This window comes from Drosophila simulans, chromosome 3R, assembly GCF_016746395.2.
Source record: "Drosophila simulans strain w501 chromosome 3R, Prin_Dsim_3.1, whole genome shotgun sequence".
NCBI classification, from domain to species: domain Eukaryota; kingdom Metazoa; phylum Arthropoda; class Insecta; order Diptera; family Drosophilidae; genus Drosophila; species Drosophila simulans.
Genome location: NC_052523.2, coordinates 750,797 through 770,698, shown reverse-complemented (window position 1 = coordinate 770,698; position 19,902 = coordinate 750,797). Strand labels below are relative to the sequence as shown.

The 19,902-nt window shown below is 43.2% G+C and overlaps 3 protein-coding genes across 8 annotated transcripts; 1 reads left to right on the top strand and 2 right to left on the bottom strand.

The window, feature by feature from the left end:
• The first annotated feature begins 1,206 nt into the window (after window positions 1-1,206).
• Window positions 1,207-7,056, top strand: LOC6726644. Of its 2 annotated transcripts, none has more exons than XM_016176060.3 (2): window positions 1,207-1,398; window positions 5,747-7,056. In XM_016176060.3, the coding sequence occupies exons 1-2, from the start codon at window positions 1,350-1,352 to the stop codon at window positions 6,943-6,945; spliced, it is 1,248 nt and encodes a 415-aa protein (XP_016033135.1). In that variant the 5' UTR covers window positions 1,207-1,349; the 3' UTR covers window positions 6,946-7,056. The 2 variants fall into 2 exon arrangements, with proteins under 2 accessions (XP_016033135.1, XP_016033134.1); XM_016176059.3 differs by lacking the exon at window positions 1,207-1,398 and adding an exon at window positions 2,241-2,862.
• LOC6726643 (beta-mannosidase) lies at window positions 6,974-13,226 on the bottom strand. 4 transcript variants are annotated; one of them, XM_016176069.3, is made up of 9 exons: window positions 12,932-13,226; window positions 12,623-12,757; window positions 11,718-12,231; window positions 11,564-11,660; window positions 11,197-11,485; window positions 9,045-9,524; window positions 8,570-8,991; window positions 7,379-7,759; window positions 6,974-7,328 (listed from the first exon to the last, which is right to left on the bottom strand). In XM_016176069.3, exons 1-9 carry the CDS (start codon window positions 13,077-13,079, stop codon window positions 7,068-7,070), a joined length of 2,727 nt encoding a protein of 908 aa, XP_016033131.1. In that variant the 5' UTR covers window positions 13,080-13,226; the 3' UTR covers window positions 6,974-7,067. The 4 variants fall into 4 exon arrangements, with proteins under 4 accessions (XP_016033131.1, XP_016033132.1, XP_016033129.1 ...); XM_016176070.3 differs by lacking the exon at window positions 12,932-13,226 and adding an exon at window positions 12,817-12,919; XM_016176067.3 differs by lacking the exon at window positions 12,932-13,226 and having other exon boundaries at window positions 11,718-12,269; window positions 12,623-12,751.
• Window positions 13,227-14,116: 890 nt separating this feature from the next.
• LOC6726646 (beta-mannosidase) lies at window positions 14,117-19,881 on the bottom strand. 2 transcript variants are annotated; one of them, XM_039294490.2, is made up of 10 exons: window positions 18,792-19,881; window positions 18,142-18,285; window positions 17,562-18,081; window positions 17,414-17,501; window positions 17,185-17,359; window positions 16,273-16,383; window positions 15,727-16,212; window positions 14,902-15,536; window positions 14,660-14,842; window positions 14,117-14,591 (listed from the first exon to the last, which is right to left on the bottom strand). In XM_039294490.2, exons 1-10 carry the CDS (start codon window positions 18,901-18,903, stop codon window positions 14,319-14,321), a joined length of 2,727 nt encoding a protein of 908 aa, XP_039150424.1. In that variant the 5' UTR covers window positions 18,904-19,881; the 3' UTR covers window positions 14,117-14,318. The 2 variants fall into 2 exon arrangements, with proteins under 2 accessions (XP_039150424.1, XP_039150425.1); XM_039294491.2 differs by lacking the exon at window positions 18,792-19,881 and having other exon boundaries at window positions 14,120-14,591; window positions 18,138-18,740.
• Between the last annotated feature and the right edge of the window lie 21 nt (window positions 19,882-19,902).

The following is a 19,902-nucleotide window of genomic DNA, read 5'->3' as shown; positions in this document are numbered from 1 at the left end:
AATTTGATTTCAAATGTAAAAAAAATAATTTGAGTAATGAGTACTGCCTCCTTTGTTAGTAATAACTTTATAAATCCGGTCCTTCATCAAAGCATAAGGCATTCATCTCCATTCATCATTTGATCGATAAAAAATGCTCTTATTTGACTCGTTATTACTGAAGTCATATGTACATACATGTATTTATGTATTAATTAACCAATTGGTCATTATTTGGTTATTTGTCATTATCCTTTTTTAATTCTTTCGTAAGCATTCGAATTATTGTGTAGATATTGGAAACTGTATTCCATTTGGTAGTCATTAAACATTGAAATAGTTTTTTATCGAAATCAAAGGAACACCCCCTACCCACTCCTCCCACCCCATCACACCAATGGATAAAGGGAAGCCTGTTGTTTGGCTAGCATTCCGAGGAATTAGCAGACGACAGTGAAGATGTTTCCTTTGAGTGACAAGCTAGATACAGCCCCTTGCCCAAAAATAAGAAACAAGATGGAACAAACGCAAAAAATTATAAAACAGCTCCGCAGCTGCACGCCGTCGCACTGTGGGAACCCCCCTTTCGAAAATCAGTCCAAATTAGTGGCTCCGAAAATGTAGCAAAATTAAATATATTTATAAATATGTAATTGGAATTAGGTTTTAGGGCCCAGCCGTTTGAAAGCTTCAAAATAACTTGGTTGTTTGAGATAAGAAAAGCAGCGATGCAGCTCGCACTAGTACATAAGGAGGAAGACTAATCGGCCCAATCCTCTCAAGCAACCGCGCTTGTACCACTGTGCATCAATCGCTGCTGCTGATGTTGGCGCTGCTGGCAGCGACGCAATTGCGCAATTGCTCGCTCATTTCGGCTGCCTCTTTTTTGGCGTGCTTTGGCTTTGTTTACCGACTCAGTCGCTGTTAATGTTGCTGATACCGAGAGCAATTTCGCCTTGGTTTGGTTGGGTTTGGTTTGGAGATGGAGATGGTTTTAGCCTCGGCTTTGGCGGCTCTGGGCCCGATTGGGTCGCATGGAGGGCGGCTGGGGGAGCGGGATCCGCAGCTCCACTTTGCCGTATGTCTGTCTGCCTGGCTTTCTGGTTGAGTATCGCTGGCAGCGCTCGGTCTGCTGCTGCCTGCGCCATCGGCCTCTAAACATACATGTGTATACATAATAATTTTACTTTTTCTGCCGTTTTCCAGCTCGCTGCTTTTTTACTTGCAAGCAAAACTTTTCAACCACCGTCAGTTGTATTTCGGTTCGCGCTGCGATCTGTCGCGCTTTGAAGTCACCTCCGCTGGCGAGAAACTAAACGTTGAGTCAACCCCACCATCAGAACCACATCCTGTGCGGCGGAAGACGAAGCATGCGCTGCCCACCCCTGAAAGTCCAGTCGAGCTTCCCGTTCAAGAAATGTGAGTGTCCGAGGCGTAACACGCTGCGTATGCGCACTATCTGCCACTGAAGTTCACCAACCAGCCTGGTGCATTAACGGTACCTAGTCCTAGTCAGTCGATCGCACTACTTTGAGCTGTTGATAAGACTGTTAAGTATTCGCGGGTAGGCATGGCCAGCCGGCTGGTTTGAGGGGCTTCAGTGCCAGACTCTCAGTACGACCTACCGCAACGAAACCTGTTCAGTCTGGAAGCCCTAGTACCCAGCGCACTCCTCCAGACGATGACACATTTCACATTTCACACCTCAGCTCGTGCGTTGGCCGCCGAAGAGACCCGGTAGGCCCACCGACCTCTGACTCCACTGGCAGTCGAAAGGAAAAAGAGTTTCACTTTCAATTGCGACACCCAGGGCCAAGTAGGTGGAAGCGGTGCTAGGAGGTAGGCGAGTGGGAGGGGGGTGGTGGGCGCAGGGAAGCGACTAACACGAGTAATGTTAATTAAAAGACGCTGGCTCATAAGACAAAAACATAATTTAACGCTGGGCATCGCGGCGGCGAGCTGTCTTGAAAGTTACGATGGCGGCATTTCTCATCTCATTGCGCATCGTCCGCCCCGAAAGTACGAGTGTGTGGATAAGTAAAGAGCTCGTGTTGGGCCCTCCACCTTGGGTGGGAAATGTTAATCATAAAAAGTAAAAGTAAAATATTACGAGTCGCGAGGCAGCGCTAGCTTCGTTAGCCGCCTCGCATTTGCATTTCGCACATGGCAGTGGCGACAGCAACTGCACCAGCTGGCGGGCACGGAAAACCACGTCGTCGTCGAATACAATCGATCGATTGCCGACGCGGGCTACACGGGAAAAAATCGGAGTTAGGGGGAGCACCAAGTAGCTGTGCTGATGAGCCCTGGCCACTTTCAAGTCCCTCCCACAGAGCTCTGGGACTTGTAAATTGACGTGTGAAAGAAGCGTATTCATTCTCGCAGTGTACGTGTGCCACCGACCCCTTTGATTTGGGTTCAACTGCTCCGGCTGGAGGCGTGAGCGATTGCAGGCGTGGCCGCCATTTAAATTCAGTCTTTGTTGTCTGCCCGCCCCACACAATATCCGACGCGTTGCAGAGCAAACTCGACTTGATTGACACCTGACAGGGGCCCCAAGAAGTTAATGGAAGCCCAATTGAGCCTCCCCCTCTTTGGGTCACAGAGAGAGCTGGTTTCGCCGGGCCGGCTATTCTAAGCAACGTGGCTGTAAGGCCGTGATTAAGTGGATTCCGAATGCAAAAGACATCGCTGGCTGCATGACTCGAATGGAATCAAGGGAAACTATAAGTGCAGACTGCATTTCGAATTTCAACACTCAAGCCGCTGTTATGCGACGCTTATGACCGTAACAATGGGCTACGCTCGAGATGAATGGCTTGGCTTCCGCCTCTTACTCATCGCCGCACACTTCAGATGGCGTTAGTGACGTAATCCTCAGAGGTAAGCAGTGACCTAAAAGACGAACCGCTGTCCAAATTTACAACTGCGGGGACAACTCTGTCGAGGTCGCACGACCGGAGAGGAGTCCTGAAAGTCTGGCGCTGATCTAGCTTTAAAGCTCTTAGGGTCACTTCGTCGACTATTTAGCGACTGACCTCCTTTAGGGATTTGTATATAGTCATGTTCGGAATCGGTATGAGTAAGTTATTTTGTTTACCTAGTGTGATCTAAGAACTATTTAAAATGGTTCTCCGAAGCACAAGGTTTAATTTAAAGTAGCATTGAAATACTAATGCAAGTATAGCTTGCTCACCTAAAGGGGACTAGTCCTGTTTCGCCCAAATTGGAGTACATTCTATTCGATTTCTTTAAAAATTATAAATCTCCGAATGAATGGTTTCGTTTCCATTTTAAGTGTCAGCTATTAGCACAATTAGTAGTTATTTCTATGTACATGACAAATTTTGACAAAGGGCGATAACAACGTTTAGTGTTGCGAGGTAAATTACGATGTCAGGAATTATGTAAGAAGTAGGAGACCACATCATCATTAACTAGTTTGTTGATCAGGGTGGGCAAATCTTGCAAGGATTGCATCTCAGTTAAAACACATAAAGCAAATAATAAAAACTTGTGTCGAACGGATTGGTAGATTGCATTTTGCGGTGACCAAACACACCAACAGTACTCCATCGATGGAAGAACAAGAAATACATATACTCCTCTGACAAAAGCAAAGGCCAGAATGACATCCGATTGTCCGTAAGAACGATGTCGTCTCCGGAACTATTAAAGCTGGACAGTAGGGATTTCGTTATTTCATAACGTTGCCACACCCATTCGAAAGCCCACAAGCCTCCAAAAGGTGTCAGGACTTAAGAAAGTATGCTCGTAATTAGATCGAAACCGCTTTCTTTTGATTAATACATACTTATCAAATAAACCATCGTAATCCATCTTTTAATTTTGAAATAGTCACAGTAAAAGCACGCCCTTCTCTTATTCAGCTAAAGATTACTGGAGCGTTTCATCTTGTTAAAATAAGTGTACTTTTTGTACAGTAAGCATTTCTCTTTTGTTTCACCGTCAAATTATAGTAAAGTTATTAAAAAAAATAAACATAAAAAATAAACAGTAAATAAAGTTCAGTCTCCTATTATCATTAAAAAATAAAACGCGTTAGCTGCATTCTTATTTTCATTTCACAATTTGTCTTGCAAGATGCTGTCGATATTCCGAAATATTTTAAGAATACCTATTGCATATAATAGCACAGTTTCTGCAACCATTAAATATAAACAAATCGGTTAATAATATTACATTTTATCCTGGAAAATTTGGCTGCTCTTGGAAAGTATGTGTTGTAAAACAAAGAAAAGCACTAAAGAATCAACAGGTATTTGCTGTGCACTTGTCCCGATTTTCAACACTAATCTTTTGGAATAGGGTTCATTGCCACCCGTGAGCAAGCGGAGTCATAGGAAGAAGCGGTAGCTTGGACTTAGGCAGGAGAATCGGAGAACAGGCGCGAAGCGATGTAGTTGGCCGCGTCGAGTTGAAAGTGAAAGTTTTGCCGAGCAGAGCGCAGCGATTTGCGTCGACGAGCAATGCCTCGGTTAGCCACCCAGAGCTCCATTGTCAGCGGCGGCAATATTAGCGGCGGACGTGAACTTTGTGTTGAAAACGCAATTTACAATTTTCTTAATTGTTTCTCTCAGCCTTCAGTCGGCCAATTTTCCTTTATTAGTGACTTATTGGATTGGATTGTCGTTAGCGTGGCCGAGGCGTATGCGTAATATCACTGCCAACGCCCGATGAGAAAATCGAATTGCCAGCAGGTAATCGTCGCATTGACCGCTCGCAGAAAGCGTTACCCAGCATACTGGAAACCTTCTATCGAAACCATAATGCCGATTATGGTATCGCTTGCTTCTGTTTCCAATGTTGAACTGTCCTGCTTCCTTCGACTAGAAGGACCACAGATGACTGATCTTTGGTAGCACGTTGTTTCTCAGGAAACGAGGCCTTCCACGTTTTAGCTTCGATTCCGTCATAGTAAAAACTGTAGCGTGCACAGTGTTTCCCCATCCCAGCGTGGCAAACGAAAGTTTCAATTTATTTGGTGTTTCGCTTTCTGAGCCCAACGCACCCAGCACATCACGCAAATGCAGCAAATGCAGCAAAACTGCAGTGGAGCAGCCATACCTGGCCTATAAGTAATTTACTTGAGAACACGCGGGAAATCTGTTTAGCTAGATCTGTTAAGCCAGCACTCCTTATTGGATATTGGATACTGCGACAGCACTGAAGCGTGTCATCGGCACTTTCTTAACAGAGCTACAGTTTTCTGACCTGTACTTCTGTTTTCTTCTTTTGTTGATTATCGCCTAATTTCTAACACAAAGCCAGATTGTAGGTCAGCTAATTTGCTGAAGAAACTAGTGTAATTAATTTGTATTAAATTTAATGCAACCATTATTATTATTAATCGTCACAAATTTGCAAACAGAGATTTATAGATACTGGAAGCCTGCGAAAGGGCTGGTAAAATCTTTTTTAGTACCTTATGAACGGGCTGTTGAAATAAATTTGAAGTGTGTTATGAGAAGGAATACAATTGTGTAATCATATGGGACATCTTCCAATTTCCCCGGAGTTTATGATTTGTGTGCTCTTTCAACGAACTTAGGAATTACAATTTCATCCAGATCGTCATCGTTACTATCTTGAATGCAATCCTCAGAGATTTTGGCAAAATTAGAAGTCCGATTAAAATGTCCATTATACAGGTTTCTTTCAAGCACCGAACAAGTTGTACATTTTTTGCGCACATAATCATCAAGCCAATAATTTCACTAAATCACTAATCGCGTTATCTTTGCAGCGTCCGCCACTAGATTGAGAATGGCACAGCCACGCTGCTCGGGATGGCAATCCTTTATTGTTCTTTTGGTCTGCTTGCCAAGCTGTATATCCTTATCGCGGATAGACGAAGGCCAGAGCCCGAGCGTAACCGGAAAGCCAGCCCTAGTTCGGACGGAGCTCCGCTTTGGACGGAACCTTGACCCCTCTAAGGTGCGAGTGATAAACTTCAAGTCCAGCACGGGCGATGATGTAGAGATCCTGGTCGGGAAAAACAGCCGCAAGGCCCGTGCTGAGGATGCGGCTGGGTCCTTTTTCGTGCGAAGCGCGGATGTCAAGCGGCGCCTCGTACCGCCCACAGGCAAGGTCAACGCTAGTGGTCGCCAGATCACCTTTCAGCACAGCCCGGCGTTACTAAAGCAGAGTGAACTGGCTCAGCAGATGGGCGCCTATCACCAGCGCAAGGCTGAGGCGGAGCAGCGCCAAGCTAAACTTATCCAGCTGCAGCTGGCCAAGGCGCAGAACAAGGTGATAGAGCACCATGCAGTGCAGGGCGACTCCCGCCGTGGTCGCCAGATCGCTGTTGACGTGTCCTGGGAGAACTACCGCCCTCAGCTTCCGCCGACCCAGCCACCAAAAATTTTCCGCAAGAACATTTCGTTGGCAGCAGATCGCCATTGGCCACCATTCGACCTGGACGATTCGGTGGAGATCCTGCCACGACTGCAGCGGTTGTCGCATCGACCTGTACTCTCCTCTTCCAGGGACACGGAGTTCGCCGCTTCCGACGTGCAGGAGTACTTAGCGGGCGACAGAGATACTCGGGCCTATGGCAGCAGTGTGTCCAATCAGGGATACCGTCCCCACAACCTCATAACCAAGCACAACTACAACTCGCTACCGCAAAAGTCTAAATACGTGACCTACTTGCCACACTCCGTAGTAGTGACGGCCAGTGCGGGCGTTGCCACGTCTACGACCGCAATCCCGCGGCGGCAAACTGGCGGCCACGGGGGTCCACACCACAACCCCATCGGCCAAGGCATCCAAAGTGTTGTGGAAGGCCCCGCTGTAACGCTAATCGAGGGTGTCCGAGTTCCGGATAGCGCGGAGGACAAGGTGAAGACCTGGCGCAATGCCCGCGTCCTGAACAATCAGTTGGTGCCATATCCAGAGGGTTACACGCCGCCAAGGGCACAGATGCCCAGTTTCGACCGATAGGTGCGGAGTTGATCAGAACCACTGGTGCTTGGTGCTCAACACTAATTGCTATTTATTTAATTGTATATTGTTAAGCTATTTATAAAACGTTGATTTAAAGTTGTCAATGAAGACGTTCCGTTCTATCTCATAAAGTCGTTGACGGTCAGCACACGGAGGTCCGACTTGCGCAAAAGGCGGGTGCACGAGGGTGCGTCGAACGTTAGGTAGACGACATGCATTGGCGTAGTCTGCATAAATCCGTTCTCGGACAGAGTGTAGCGGTATGGCTTGAGCAGCTCCAGGTACACAAATACGGCGGGGCGCCTCACCTGTATGCTAATGCTGACGCTGTTGCGGACGACGTTCGTGGTGTTGAGACAGGTACGGGAGGCAATCTCGAACTGCGCAGTTGGATGTTAGGCTGGAGGCATTACAAAACTGGGATACTCACCTCGAGTCCGGGGTCCTCTATTCCGACTGCTCCGGCTATGCTACTGGGAAAGAAGTGGGTCCTAGAGATCACATCCTGCCCGCGGCGCAACTGCAGCTCCAAAAACGCGTTAGTTCTGGTGAACTCTCCTTGCAGCAGATCGGAGATGGCAATGACTTTGTCGTACTGCACGCCATTGGGGCGCAGGGTAACATCCCAGGAGGTGGACTGCCGAGGCAGAAGCTGGGACCACAGGTGAACGTTAGCTACGACATTCAGTTTCCGTGCGTCCACCTCCAATTGGTCACAAATAAGGGAGATGTTTAACGAATCCGTGGACTTTTCGTAAAGGGCAACGATTGAAATAGGCGCTAGAAAATCACGTGCCCAGTAATGGAGCAGCTGAAGGAAGAAAAGGCTGTTCATAATATACAAATAAAAGTAGCATTTTAAGGTTTTTCGGACTTCGTACAAGCTTTCTCCTAGTGGTTGTATATCCACCCAGTGGCGGTTGCATGGTTCCCCTCGATAAGCATAATCAAATCCCGCTAACGGCTTTAAAAGATCTTTTAACGAATCGACATAGGGTACATTTGTGGTCAGGGTGGTCAAAATACTCTACATTTCGGTAGGTAAGATAAATATATGTATGCCCTTATCAAAATTACACATTTTTAACAAATGTGGGCGTGGCAGTTCTTCGGCTTATGTGCGTTAGAGCTGGCAGGGTAATCCTTTAGCCCAAACTTGAACTGCTTACCCGTCTCTAAAATCAGAGAAAAACGGCTAAAGCGATTCTTTGTATCTTTCAACGAATCTATTGTGTATTTACCCTTGCAGAGCGTTCACTGATTTCAGAAGAAATATACATAATAGAGACCATCATCGCGAGGATATAGCCAGCATGGCAACATTTGGAAACAAACAGGTGCATCATCTATGCCTTGTACTCTGGGGTCGGAGGCGTTTCCTTCTACCTGGCATATCTAACATAGCCCTTTACTCTAACAGGTATACAAATTCTAGCCTGTGTTCTAGTTCGGTGTATACCATTTTACCATATATAATTTTAGTTTTATTGCGTTTTATTACTGCAAGACTATATATGCATTTCGGCGTGAAGCAGTTAGCTTTTTCTTTTTTTACTTTATGTATGGTATGAATACCAGCAGTCATGCTGCGGTGGACTAGTGATAAGCAATTACGGCTCACCTTCCAGTTGCCGTAGAAATCAATGCTGGACCAGGATGGCGCCACCCATACGTCATTCAGCTGCCAGTAAAGGGCCCCCATCGTTCTGTGCGGAGTGTCCCGAAGGCTACGGTATAATTCGGTTTCCACCTTTGTGGCCATGGCTTGAGCAATCTGGCTGAAGTAAATCAGTGCTTCCGCGTAGTTGTCATCCTCTGGCAAGGGCAGCGGTAGGTGTCTCTCCACTAGAGCGATAACAGGAACATTTCCCAGTGGGTGGTGTTGTCGGTGTGTGATCAGGCCGAGGAGGTCATCGTCATCGTCCTTGCTGCGCTGCCATGCGTATGCGCCAGGAAAGCTCTGAAAGCCGAACTCACTGACGAATCGAGGACGTGGAAAATTGCCTGGATCCCAGCCGTCCTTAGTGTAGTCGTAGAAATGTACTGAGAGAGAGAGCGATCATATTATAGGCTGTATGAATAGGGGCTCTGCTTACCATCGCCATTTTGGTTATCCTGAGGGTTGCTCGAAATATAATTGTCCAGTTCACTAGCTTTGCCATTGGAAGGTGAGGAGACCAGTGGCTGAGGTCGAGAGCTATGCGACACAAGCTTCAACTCGTGGATGACATTAGCAAGGTAGAGCTCCCGGTACTCTCTCTCAAATCGATCTCTTTCGAAAAGCGTGCCGTACCAGTTCTGTACCAAGGCAGCTTCGTTTTCGTTATTGGTCACAAAAATGGCTACGCTTGGATGGTGTGATAGTCGCATGGCATTCTGGCGAACCTCCTCACGCACTGACGATAAGAATTCGGCGTCAACCGGGTACATGGCACAAGCGAACATCATATCTTGCCAAATTAGAAGACCCAAGCTGTCGGCGAGCTGGTAAAAGTAGTCCGATTCGTAGACTCCGCCTCCCCAGACTCGAAGCATGTTCATATGGGCTTCCTTGGCGGACCTTAATAAATGTGCAACTTTGGATGACCAAAAAATTGAAAATAGAGAAAACGCTATAGTTGAGTTCTTTGATTATCAGCTACTTGTTACTCAGCTAAAGAGCGACCGCGGCAGCTACAGATAAATAGCCAAGTTGTTTTCCACAATTTGCTAGATATATTGAAAGGTAAATAGTGCAATGAAAAAATAAAAACATTTTTAAGAAGCTAGTCTGTCCTTTCCTATGAACGTCGAGGGGATAGAATGTTGAGATAAGCATGCAGATTTTCCGACCATACGATTATTATATATTCTTGATAAGGATCAATAGTCATGTCCGTCCGTATGAACGTCGAGATCTCAAGCACTATAACTGCTAGTTGAGATTAGGAATGCAGATTCCAGAGACATAGACGCAGGGCAAATTTGTTAACTAATGCTCCCACCCCCACTTTTGAAAAATATATTGATAATTTTTTTCATTTTGCTTATTAGAAAATTTTTGCCACTCCCACTCTAACGTCCAAACCAGACGCCTCAACATTCACGACCACACATTTGAACACTTATTTAATTTTTCTCATATTGATCTTCAATTTCTATCGCGATTGAAAAATATTGAAATTTCTCGGTCGCCTTTCACTAGCTAAGTAACGGGTATCTGATAGTCGTGGGACTTGGTTAAGTCTCTATTATTCCTAAGGCAAGGCAGGGATATAATATATAATATAATAATAACGTATTATGTATATCGGTCCGATCCGATCCGACTTTTATTCTACCTACACTAGAATGAACATCTTATGAGAAACTAGTTCGTGGCTCGCTTGTTGATATATAAATATGTAAATACTTAATTTGATCGCGAATTACTTCGGCACTACATTCTGTATGTGTTTAAAAATCATTTATGTTGGTATTAATAAAGTTTCAATAAAAGGATGTACTTTAAAAATCTATGTAAAATGTACATATATTATGTTTGGATGAGTATTCAAGTAATATCGTATGCGATTGTACACTATTATTAGATTAGTTTGGCCGATCGCGCTACATTATTCATTATAAACTAAATTATTGTTTGTCTTGCCTCCTTTCACCCACAAAAACGGTCATGCCTATACATTTTTGAAATTTTTTCTTATTTTATTCCGCAACTAAAATAAATATATCGATATCCCAGAGAAATTATGATTAAGTTTCGCCTTCGCATTCCCACTAGCTGAGTAACGGGTATCTGATATTCGGGGAAATCGACTATAGCATTCTCTTCTGTTTTAAAAAAGATCTTATTTACTAAGGGAAAAAATAGTTTACTCACTGGTCTATTGATGTTTATTTCACATCACCGCAAGATCATTCTGCCACTTAGTTATTAAAAATGTATTACTGACCCCACCTCAGATTTGACAACCAAAATTTGGCGTTCGGCAACAAAAAGGGGCAAGGGGTGGTCGATTAGTACGATGTCAAATATTATCGCGAAGGCTGACATATTGATGGTCAAACGAAACATGCAGGTAAAGGAGGGAAAAAAGTTTTGTTTGTAAATAATGATATTAAATTTAACTACTTAAGTGGTCAAAGTATTTGATTCAAAAATCCTATTAATTGTGGTTTCCCATCTTAAAGTTATGTTACCTATGATTTGTAAGGGCGTGTACTTCTAATTCATAACAAAAACAATCTATATTTATGGTGTGCACTCACTCTGTTCATTTGTTTGCATTTCGGGTAATATGTGGGATGGTATGTAGTTACTGCCTTTCATAAACATTTCTACCCCATTAACTCGAAACAGGAAGGTGTTTCCAACGCCGTCAGAGGCGGGATCCTCGACTAGCTCAAGCGTACGAAACCCCACTCGGAGCGACTTGTGTGACTTGGTCTTAGAGCGAACCTCGGGTCCATCAGGTCCCAGCCAGGTCTTCAGAGTGAAGTGGAGCGGATACAGTTTCTGCTCGCCGTAGCCATTGGGCCACCAGGTTACGACTTTCCCCTACGAAGTGATAACGGCACTTGACAAAAATATAGACAGCGCAAAATCGTGTCGATATAATTAGCAGGCGGTACTTACAATTGGCACGGCCTGATCGAATTCAATTACTGGCGCCAAGTGACTGATGTTTTTCATTGCGTATCTGTCTACTACTACCGGACGGTCCAATAGCTCGCTGCAACCCATAATGTCTGTAAATACGACGCGTTTTGACCGCAGCGTGCTTACTTACACAGCATATAGGACAAGTCTTCCATTGAAGTCTTGCCCGCCTCCCGCGTCCAGGAAGCAGCGGATATGCATGTTCCAGTGCGAACTATTGACGCGGCTGACGTCCACATCCACCTCACGAATCACCGCCACCTCGTAGATTTCCAGCTCCACTTTTTTCCAGATTCCAGCAGAGGGCGCTGCAGGACCCCAGTCCCAGGAAAAGCTAGCCTGCATCTTCCGCAGCATGTTCATGTGGCACTCACCATGGTAGCGCTCGTTGGGGCATTCGGGAGGCACGCTCTTATTAGCTTCTTTTAAAGCATTGGCCCTCGCCAAAGCAGCAACTACTGGAGATTGGATCTCAACTTCCAGAAAGTTTTCAGCTTGGAGCAGGGAACTCACTTCGTAGGAGTAGCGGACAAACATGTTCTCCGTGCGTCCCAGAAGTTGATGATTCAGCCGGATTTCCGCCACCGTGTCGATGCCATGAAACGTCAGATTGATGTGGCCGCGATTGAAGTGATGGACGTCGACTAAGTCAGTCATTATCAGAAAAGGAAAGAAGCAATACCTAAATAAATGCCTTTATATTAATTAGGGAATTAAATGAAGTGAGTTTTAAATTCCTTAAATAGAATGTAACAAGATGTTATTGATCAGGATGCTAAATATTTTGATAGCACCACAAACTCGTTAAAAAATTGATATTTGGAGGAAAGCTATGGTTGAAATACGTATAAAACGATAAGCTTTTTTGTGGATTTAAATTAGCCCAGAAACTTTGATTGGGGTTTACAACTCAATAGCAGATGCGTAGTCTTTAAAACTCATAAATCATATCCGTCAGATAAACTAATTTACACATTTGGTTTTCCATCGTTCCAACTCTAATAGCGAAGTAAAGGGAATCGTTTTAAAACTTACACTGAAAGAAATTGGAGAAGGTAAAGTTGTCGTAGGCCAGGTAACGCAGGCCGACGTCGTTGTAGGAGTCCAGCACTTGGGGCGCGAAGGCACTGTATATGCCCAAGGGCAACGTTTGGTTGGCAATAGTAAGGGCTGTGGGGAAAGGTACACTTATATTAAGTAGCAAGACAATTGCCAATGGGAAGACGCACTCCTCCAGGGCACATAAGCATTTTGTTGATGGACTTCCATTTTCGTTTTAGATTATTTTGCGGCATTATTGCTGCCGAAAGGGCTTTTGTGCAGCTCTGAATTTATGGTACTCACAGCCATTCTGATTAGTTATCGTCCAATTGCCCAGCTCTATTATTTCCACCTTATCACCTTGGCCGCCGCAAATATAAAGGCCACAAACTAATCCGACCATAAAGGCGCCCGTGGTGCCATTTCCGAGTAACCCGCATCCGTACTTCATCTGGAACGTAGTGGTCGTTCCAATTCGACTCCTCTGTCCGACAAAAAGCACTCTAAAAAACAAAGAGCGTCCAGCAAAACATAGAGTTCTTCCACTGACTCACGAACTACGAATGTATCGCTTCGCCCGACGATTCAGAGCCAGAGCCGATCGTTGGAGCAGAGAGCCGATCGTCTCTCTTGAAACCTGAGAGCGAGAGCCATCGATATCGATAATGAAATTAATTTCAACGTAACGCACATCAGCTGTTACTCAGAACTTCGTTCTCAAGAGAGCTAGATCAAAAATACATATGTGCATACGCTGTGTGCGGAACTTATGAAGCGCCTCTTTTTAAACAAATTAAGAAACGGGAATGCTCCGTTAATCGAATTCGTAAGAACTTTACGATTTCGATTTGAAATCAACACATGGCTTTCGAGTTCGTAAGAATTTTTTGATGTTTGAAACGGTCTTTTTTGTCTAGTCGAAATGAAAAATTTTTATATTAAATCAGATCTTATTTACCAGGGAAAAAAAGTTTATTCTATTGATGCTTATTCCACATCGCCAAAAGATCATTCTGCCAAAGACACTAGAATATTATTCTAGTGTCTTTGATTCTGCCACTTAGTTATCTTAAAAAAATTTATTTCTGACCCCATCTCAGATTTGACAACCAAAATTTGTGTGTCGGCAATAAAAAGGGGCAAGGGGTGGTCGATTAGTACGATGTCAAATATCATCGGAGAAAAAACTAATAAAATATAAATAAATAATTAATAAATAAAATAAGGGTGGGCCAAAATTGTTGTTCGTAAATAGTGCTATTTTATTTAATTACTTAAATGGTCACAATGCAGAAAAAAGTAATTGCAACTACCCAGAACAGCCACTCCCACACTTTTGAAAAATGTTTTAATATTTTTTATATTTTATTAGTCTTGTAAATTTTTTCCGATTTGGCAAAAAACTTTTTGCAACCCCCACAAACACACAAAACTGCAAAATGTTTATATGTTTAAAATTAAAATTAAATATTAATTAACTTGTGATAAGATAATATTGGAGAGTAGTTCATTGATGGACACCTTATTATGATAAGCCTTATAATCATGATTTAAAAATATATTTTTTTTAATTAATTCATGTTCATGTAATCACAGCGGTCCCTGAAAAAAATCAATTTCGGAAGTATGTTCTGCTTTGGGTATATTTTAAATATTATGCAGCATTTTCGACTTACACATAGAACATAGTTTATATTAAATACTGATTAATCGTTTGAACTTTAATGTGGTCGGTAGTTAAAGTCATGCAGACCGTGTCGCTTTCGAACACTAGGTGTATCGTCTTTTTTGGCTGGGTTTGAGTAAAGCCATTTGTCGAGAACCTGTGCCGCTCCTTGACATAATAAGGATGCACTAGCTCAAGGTATACAAGTAGAGCCGGATATCTCACAGTGATGCGCAAACTAAAACTATTTGCATAAGGGGATGTTGCCGCTTTGCAGTCCTGACCTTCAACCTCTAGCTGTTTGACAAATATTTGGCGTTTTAAAAAGGGGGCTCAATAAGTGGTTTAACTGTGCAGCCACTTACTGTTAGTTCTGGATCCTTAATGCCAATAATTTTGTTAAGGGGTACGGGGTAAAAAAAGTTTCTAGCCACGGAGTTGCCGTATTCGTCCTCCAGAATGATTTCCAAAAACAGTTCTTCCTTCAAATGGTTTTCGTACAGCAAGTACTCCAAAGGTATTTGCCGCATCTCAAGGTTATTAGAGCCCTGTAAATGGGTCCTTGGTAAAGGATATTATTGCCAATAGAATGTCTTGGGTGTCTCACCAGGCCAAAGGCGCGAGCTATAGTCTTCTTAGGAATCAAGTCCGTCCATAGATAGGTGTTCACCAGTACATAGTATAACTGCGAGTCTCTGTGCTCGGAGAAGTCCTCCCTTGTAAGCGTGATATTGAGGTTGTTTGAGATATTGTCGTACAGGGCTATAACACTAGTTGGGGCAAGAAGTTCCTTGGTCCAGTAGTATAATAGCTTAGGGTTTCCGTAGAAGTCGAGGCAGGACCAAGTTGGAGCCACCCAAACATCGTTTAACTGCCACATAAGAGCTCCCATTGTATGGTTTCCTGTGCGTAGACTGCGAAATACTTCCAACGCGGTTTTAGTTGCGATGGCCTGTGCCACTTGGCTAAAATATATAAACTTATCGATATCTTCGTCCCAATTTTGGGGAACAAACGGAAGCTGATAGGCTATTAATTGGAGTATCGGTATGAATCCCTTAGGGTCGTGCTGACGGCTTCGAATGAGTCTTGCAATTTCAAGGTCGCTATCATCTGCAGAATCAGCTAGTGCCCTTTGCCACGTTGATTTCATTGGAAGGCTGGAGTAACCGAATTCCGAAACAAAGCGAGCGTGAGGATACGTTTCAGGGCTGAATCCATCTTTGTCGTCCCAAAAGTGCACTAAGATAAAAAATATTTGGGTTATTCGTAGATAGTGATAATAATAGAATAAAAATAGAATAGAATAAATATTTGATATAGGCGAGATAACCGTTACTACCAAAGTTTGCACACTAGCTAACATTACATCCTGATATCTTTAAAAATGAATTACAATTTTTAGTAATAAATTTGTGAAATGCAGACTCACCATCACCATAGTTTAAGCTTTGCGGGTTGTTGGAGAGGTTTTTGCCAGACTCCTGAACACCTAGTGAAGGCGTCGAGACCATGGGCTCAGGTCGAGGGCTAAAATCTTTTCGAGAGATAACTTTTAACTCTTTAATTATTGTTTCAATAAACAAGGTCTTGTAGTCGCTCTCCATTCTAGTGGCGTTTTCCCCAAAATCAGATTTGTTGGTCGACAGGAATAGCTCAATCTCATTGTTGGTGACTATTAGGGCTAAACTTGGATGATAAGAAAGTCGCTGTGCATTCTGCACTGTCTCCACGCACACAGAAGCTACAAAGTCGTTTGCTAGCGGGTATGCTGCTTGGGAAAACGTCATGTCCTGCCACACCAATAGTCCGTAAAAGTCCGCTAAGTTGTAGAAGGTATCCGACTCATAAAGGCCGCCTCCCCAAACGCGTATCATGTTCATATTGGCCTCGTTTGCGGCCTTAAGCAGATGTGCGACTTAATCGGATTTTGTTTAATAAGCAAATTTATTTCGGCAATCATTGGGTGTAAACTTACCCGCGTCGGCATCAGCCGATAACTCAGGAAGTGTGTGGGCTGGTACATAATTCGCTCCTTTCATGAATATGGGGTGGCCATTGACCCGGAAAAAAAAGGTTCTGCCAATGTCTAAATTCAATAAGATTAGTTTTTACTTATTTTAAGACCAAAACAAGAGGTAACGTTATGTCTAGGTCCCAAAACTCTACAGGTAAGTTGGGGGTGTTGGAGTGGCGTTTTGGTTTACGGCAAGTCCGTAGCAACTAGGAAGATAAATTAAGAACAAGATAGAGTGCTATAGTCGAGTTTCCCGACTATCAGATACTAGTGGAAGCAAGAACGCGAAATTTCATTATTTTTCTGGCATATCGATAGATATTGGAGAATATAATGAAATAAGATGTGCATTTTGTGCGCGTTAGCGTCGTCGTGGCAAAAAGTTGTTTGGCAAATTGATAGGAAGACTAAAAGACTAAAAAAAATATAACAAAAACAAAAAAAAAATATTTTGCAAATCGATAGAAAGTTTCAAGACATACAAAAATGAAAAATATCAAAATATTTTCCAAAAGTGTGGGCGTGCAATTTTTTGTCGTCTTGTGGGTGTAAAAGTGGGCGTTGGAACGTAGTTCATACTCGCAGTTCATACATACATTTAAATAGGCGGACGGACATAGCCAGATTGACTCGTTTTGACTAAGAATATATATACTTTATAGAATCCCAAATGATGCTTTCTACCTGTTACAAAATTATCAAGAAAGGTAGCACTGTTACTCTTTGGGATAAGGGTATACCAAAGATGATTTTTGAGAAAATTACACTTACCGTGTAATTGAGACATTTTCGACATTCACCAATTTCCTTATGAGAATCAGTTGCAGACATTTATCTACCTAATGCATTTTACAAAATATATCGGCGACTTACGGTCTGTATCTTCAACCAACTCTATGGTGCGGAACCCAATCTTTAATAGCTTTTGGGACTCTGTGCGTGAGCTTAGTGTGTGACGATCTTCGCTGGTATAGCATTTCACGGAAAAAAGGACTGGATAAAGTTTTTGCTTGCCGTAGCCATTGGGCCACCACAAGATAACCCGATCCTAAAATAGGTGTCAATCAGACAATGTGTTTAAAGACTTATTAGATAATTGTACTTTGGGTATGTGTATTTTAAATTCTATCACTGGCGAATCAATAGAGACCAATTGCTGATTAAGAACATATCGGTCATCTAAAAGCTCGCTGAAAGTAAACAAAATTAGTGAAGTGGTTTAACCAAATCAATCGACTCTGTACAATTACTTGGCATTAACCACCAGTTGGGCATAAAAATTCTCTGAAGCATGTGTACTAAGGAAGGCGCGGCAATCCATCGTCCAGTGAGAATCGTTCCGTTTAAGGGCAACATCAACATCGCGAAATACGGCTACTGCATAGTATTCGACTACCACTGGCTTCCATATGCCTAGGGAAAGTGCGGCTGGGTTCCATTCGCCACCGAAACTCATTTGCATCTTGCGTAAGTGATTCCGATGGCACTCGACATCGCCGCGAGCCCTTGGGCAGCTAATCGGCCCGGTAACGACGCCTAAGTCTTCAAGTTCTCGAGCACGCCTACTTGCCTCCTGCAGGGGTGAAAGGATCTCAATCTCCAAGATGTTTTGGGAAGGGCTGGGCAAAAGCAAGTGACCTATGGCAAAAGAATAGCGAACGAACATGTTGTCCGTCTGACCAAGAAGCGCTCCATTCAGGTGCACCTTGGAAACTGTATCGATTCCGTGGAGCGTGAGATTTATGTGGCTGTCGAGTCCCAATTCAGCGGCTGTGGATGGGGTAAAAAGGCAGGCAAGGGGTAAGACGAATAGGCTCACTCTTTACCCACTGTTAAAGCTGGTGCTGTAAATCCACGACTGGTTGGCTATCCATCGCAGGGATACGTCGTTTCCTGGGTCTAAGATGTCTCCATAGGTATCCTTAAGCGCTGTGTACACTCCACTTGGAAGGCGGGGCACGTCAATCCTTAGGGCTGATAATGGTAATGGTGGAACACAAACATTTTCATTTACTGGTAAATCACTGCTTCAATCACTTTAGTAGCCTGTATTTATAGCCTATTAACTAGATGGCATACAATCGCTATCAGCCCGTCAAGGTAGCGAAGCTGTTTTTATCTTATCTTGGCACGGATACACATTTTATGTATGTACTTCCATAGTAAATTGGATGAAGCATAAAAAGAGAGAACGCCATAGCCAAGTGCCGCGACTATTGGATACCTCTTACTCAAATAGCGGAAGCGCGACAGATAATCAAGCTGCAGAGACGACTCTTTTCTATTAACTTTTACTTATTTTTAATAGGTTTCTACTAAATCCGATTCTAACAGTTTTTGGAACGTAGATAAGCATTGATAAGCTTAACTAAATATCATTTACGAATATGTTCAGAATGTGGGCGTCAGACAGACTTTAGCGTTATGAGCGTTTATGGGCAACGGGTAACGGGTATAATAATAAATTACCCGGCACTTACAGGAGGTTTTATTTCTCAATGTCCACTTTGTAAGCTCTTCGACAAGAATGGTTTTCGCAAAGTTATTGTGGATAAGCAAAATAAACACAAATACGGTAAGTATTCCGACCATATTTAAGAGCCCGTTGTGATTCTTATTGAAATCTAATCGTCGGCTTCGTCTTTTCGTCACACTGTTTTATTTTTTGAACGAACGATACCGCTCCCAAGTGATAACTGGCGAAGACTTTGACGAGCTCGAAGTAACAAGTCGACGAAATGTGGTAAAAGCTATCGATTAATGGGTTCAGTCAGCCAATGCCTATCGAATAAGTAATGAGAAAATTCATGACGAAAGTATGGGAGCAATCGGACGGACAGGATCAGATCGACTCGGCTATTGATCCAGATCAAGAATATATATACTTTATATGGTCGGAAACGGCCTTCGGCCTTTTACATACTTTTCAACGAATCTAGTATACCCTTTCAAATGTGTATACCTTTTAAGTTTTGCTTGCGGGTGTGTAGGCGTCACAAGAGTCTACATGTCGAATTGCAATGCCTATGTAATAAATACGAATTCCAAATTCACATCATAAACATGAAGGGTTTGTTTGGGCCTTGCTGATGGGTATCGTATTAATATCAGTTGGAATCAAAGGCATATCCGGTCAAAAAAAAAAAACCCTTTGAATTTAGCATTATGATTTGGTTCAGATCGATGTTTGAATAACTGTTGCACTGTCAACCGGATGCAATTTACAATGGCTCACAGCTTAGTTTAACCACAGACATTAGTGTATTCTATTCGTAACGGCTTTTAAAATTTAAAAATATATATCTTCTGAACATATTAAAATCAGAATGTATCTCCGTACATTACATTTAGGTATGGAGATGCGCTTCTTATTTAGAATTGTTTGCCTGGCACAACTACCAGCCTCCTGAGGAATTTTTCCGAGAGCCCCTTGAGTATACTCATCATACTTCATTCTTATGGGCATGCCGCCGAATTCAATTATTGTCAGGGCAGCATCAAAGTTAGTTTAATCAATCAAGTCAATCACAAGTCAAGACCCACGAGGCAAAGTTAATTTCTGTTATCTCAACACCTCAAAACACTCTATCC

Coding starts and splice junctions, on each gene's coding strand:
- LOC6726644 (XM_016176059.3), top strand. CDS start 2,790: ATGAATGGCTTGGCTTCCGCCTCTTACTCATCGCCGCACACTTCAGAT. Junction 2,863..5,746: donor TAGTGACGTAATCCTCAGAG/GTAAGCAGTGAC, acceptor TTATCTTTGCAG/CGTCCGCCACTAGATTGAGA.
- LOC6726646 (XM_039294490.2), bottom strand. CDS start 18,903: ATGGTCGGAATACTTACCGTATTTGTGTTTATTTTGCTTATCCACAAT. Junction 16,213..16,272: donor ATCGGCTGATGCCGACGCGG/GTAAGTTTACAC, acceptor AATCCGATTAAG/TCGCACATCTGCTTAAGGCC. Junction 14,843..14,901: donor TAGCTCGCGCCTTTGGCCTG/GTGAGACACCCA, acceptor ACCCATTTACAG/GGCTCTAATAACCTTGAGAT.
- LOC6726643 (XM_016176069.3), bottom strand. CDS start 13,079: ATGAAGTACGGATGCGGGTTACTCGGAAATGGCACCACGGGCGCCTTT. Junction 12,232..12,622: donor CTTCTCCAATTTCTTTCAGT/GTAAGTTTTAAA, acceptor TGACTGACTTAG/TCGACGTCCATCACTTCAAT. Junction 9,525..11,196: donor AATGCAAACAAATGAACAGA/GTGAGTGCACAC, acceptor GGTCATCCAAAG/TTGCACATTTATTAAGGTCC.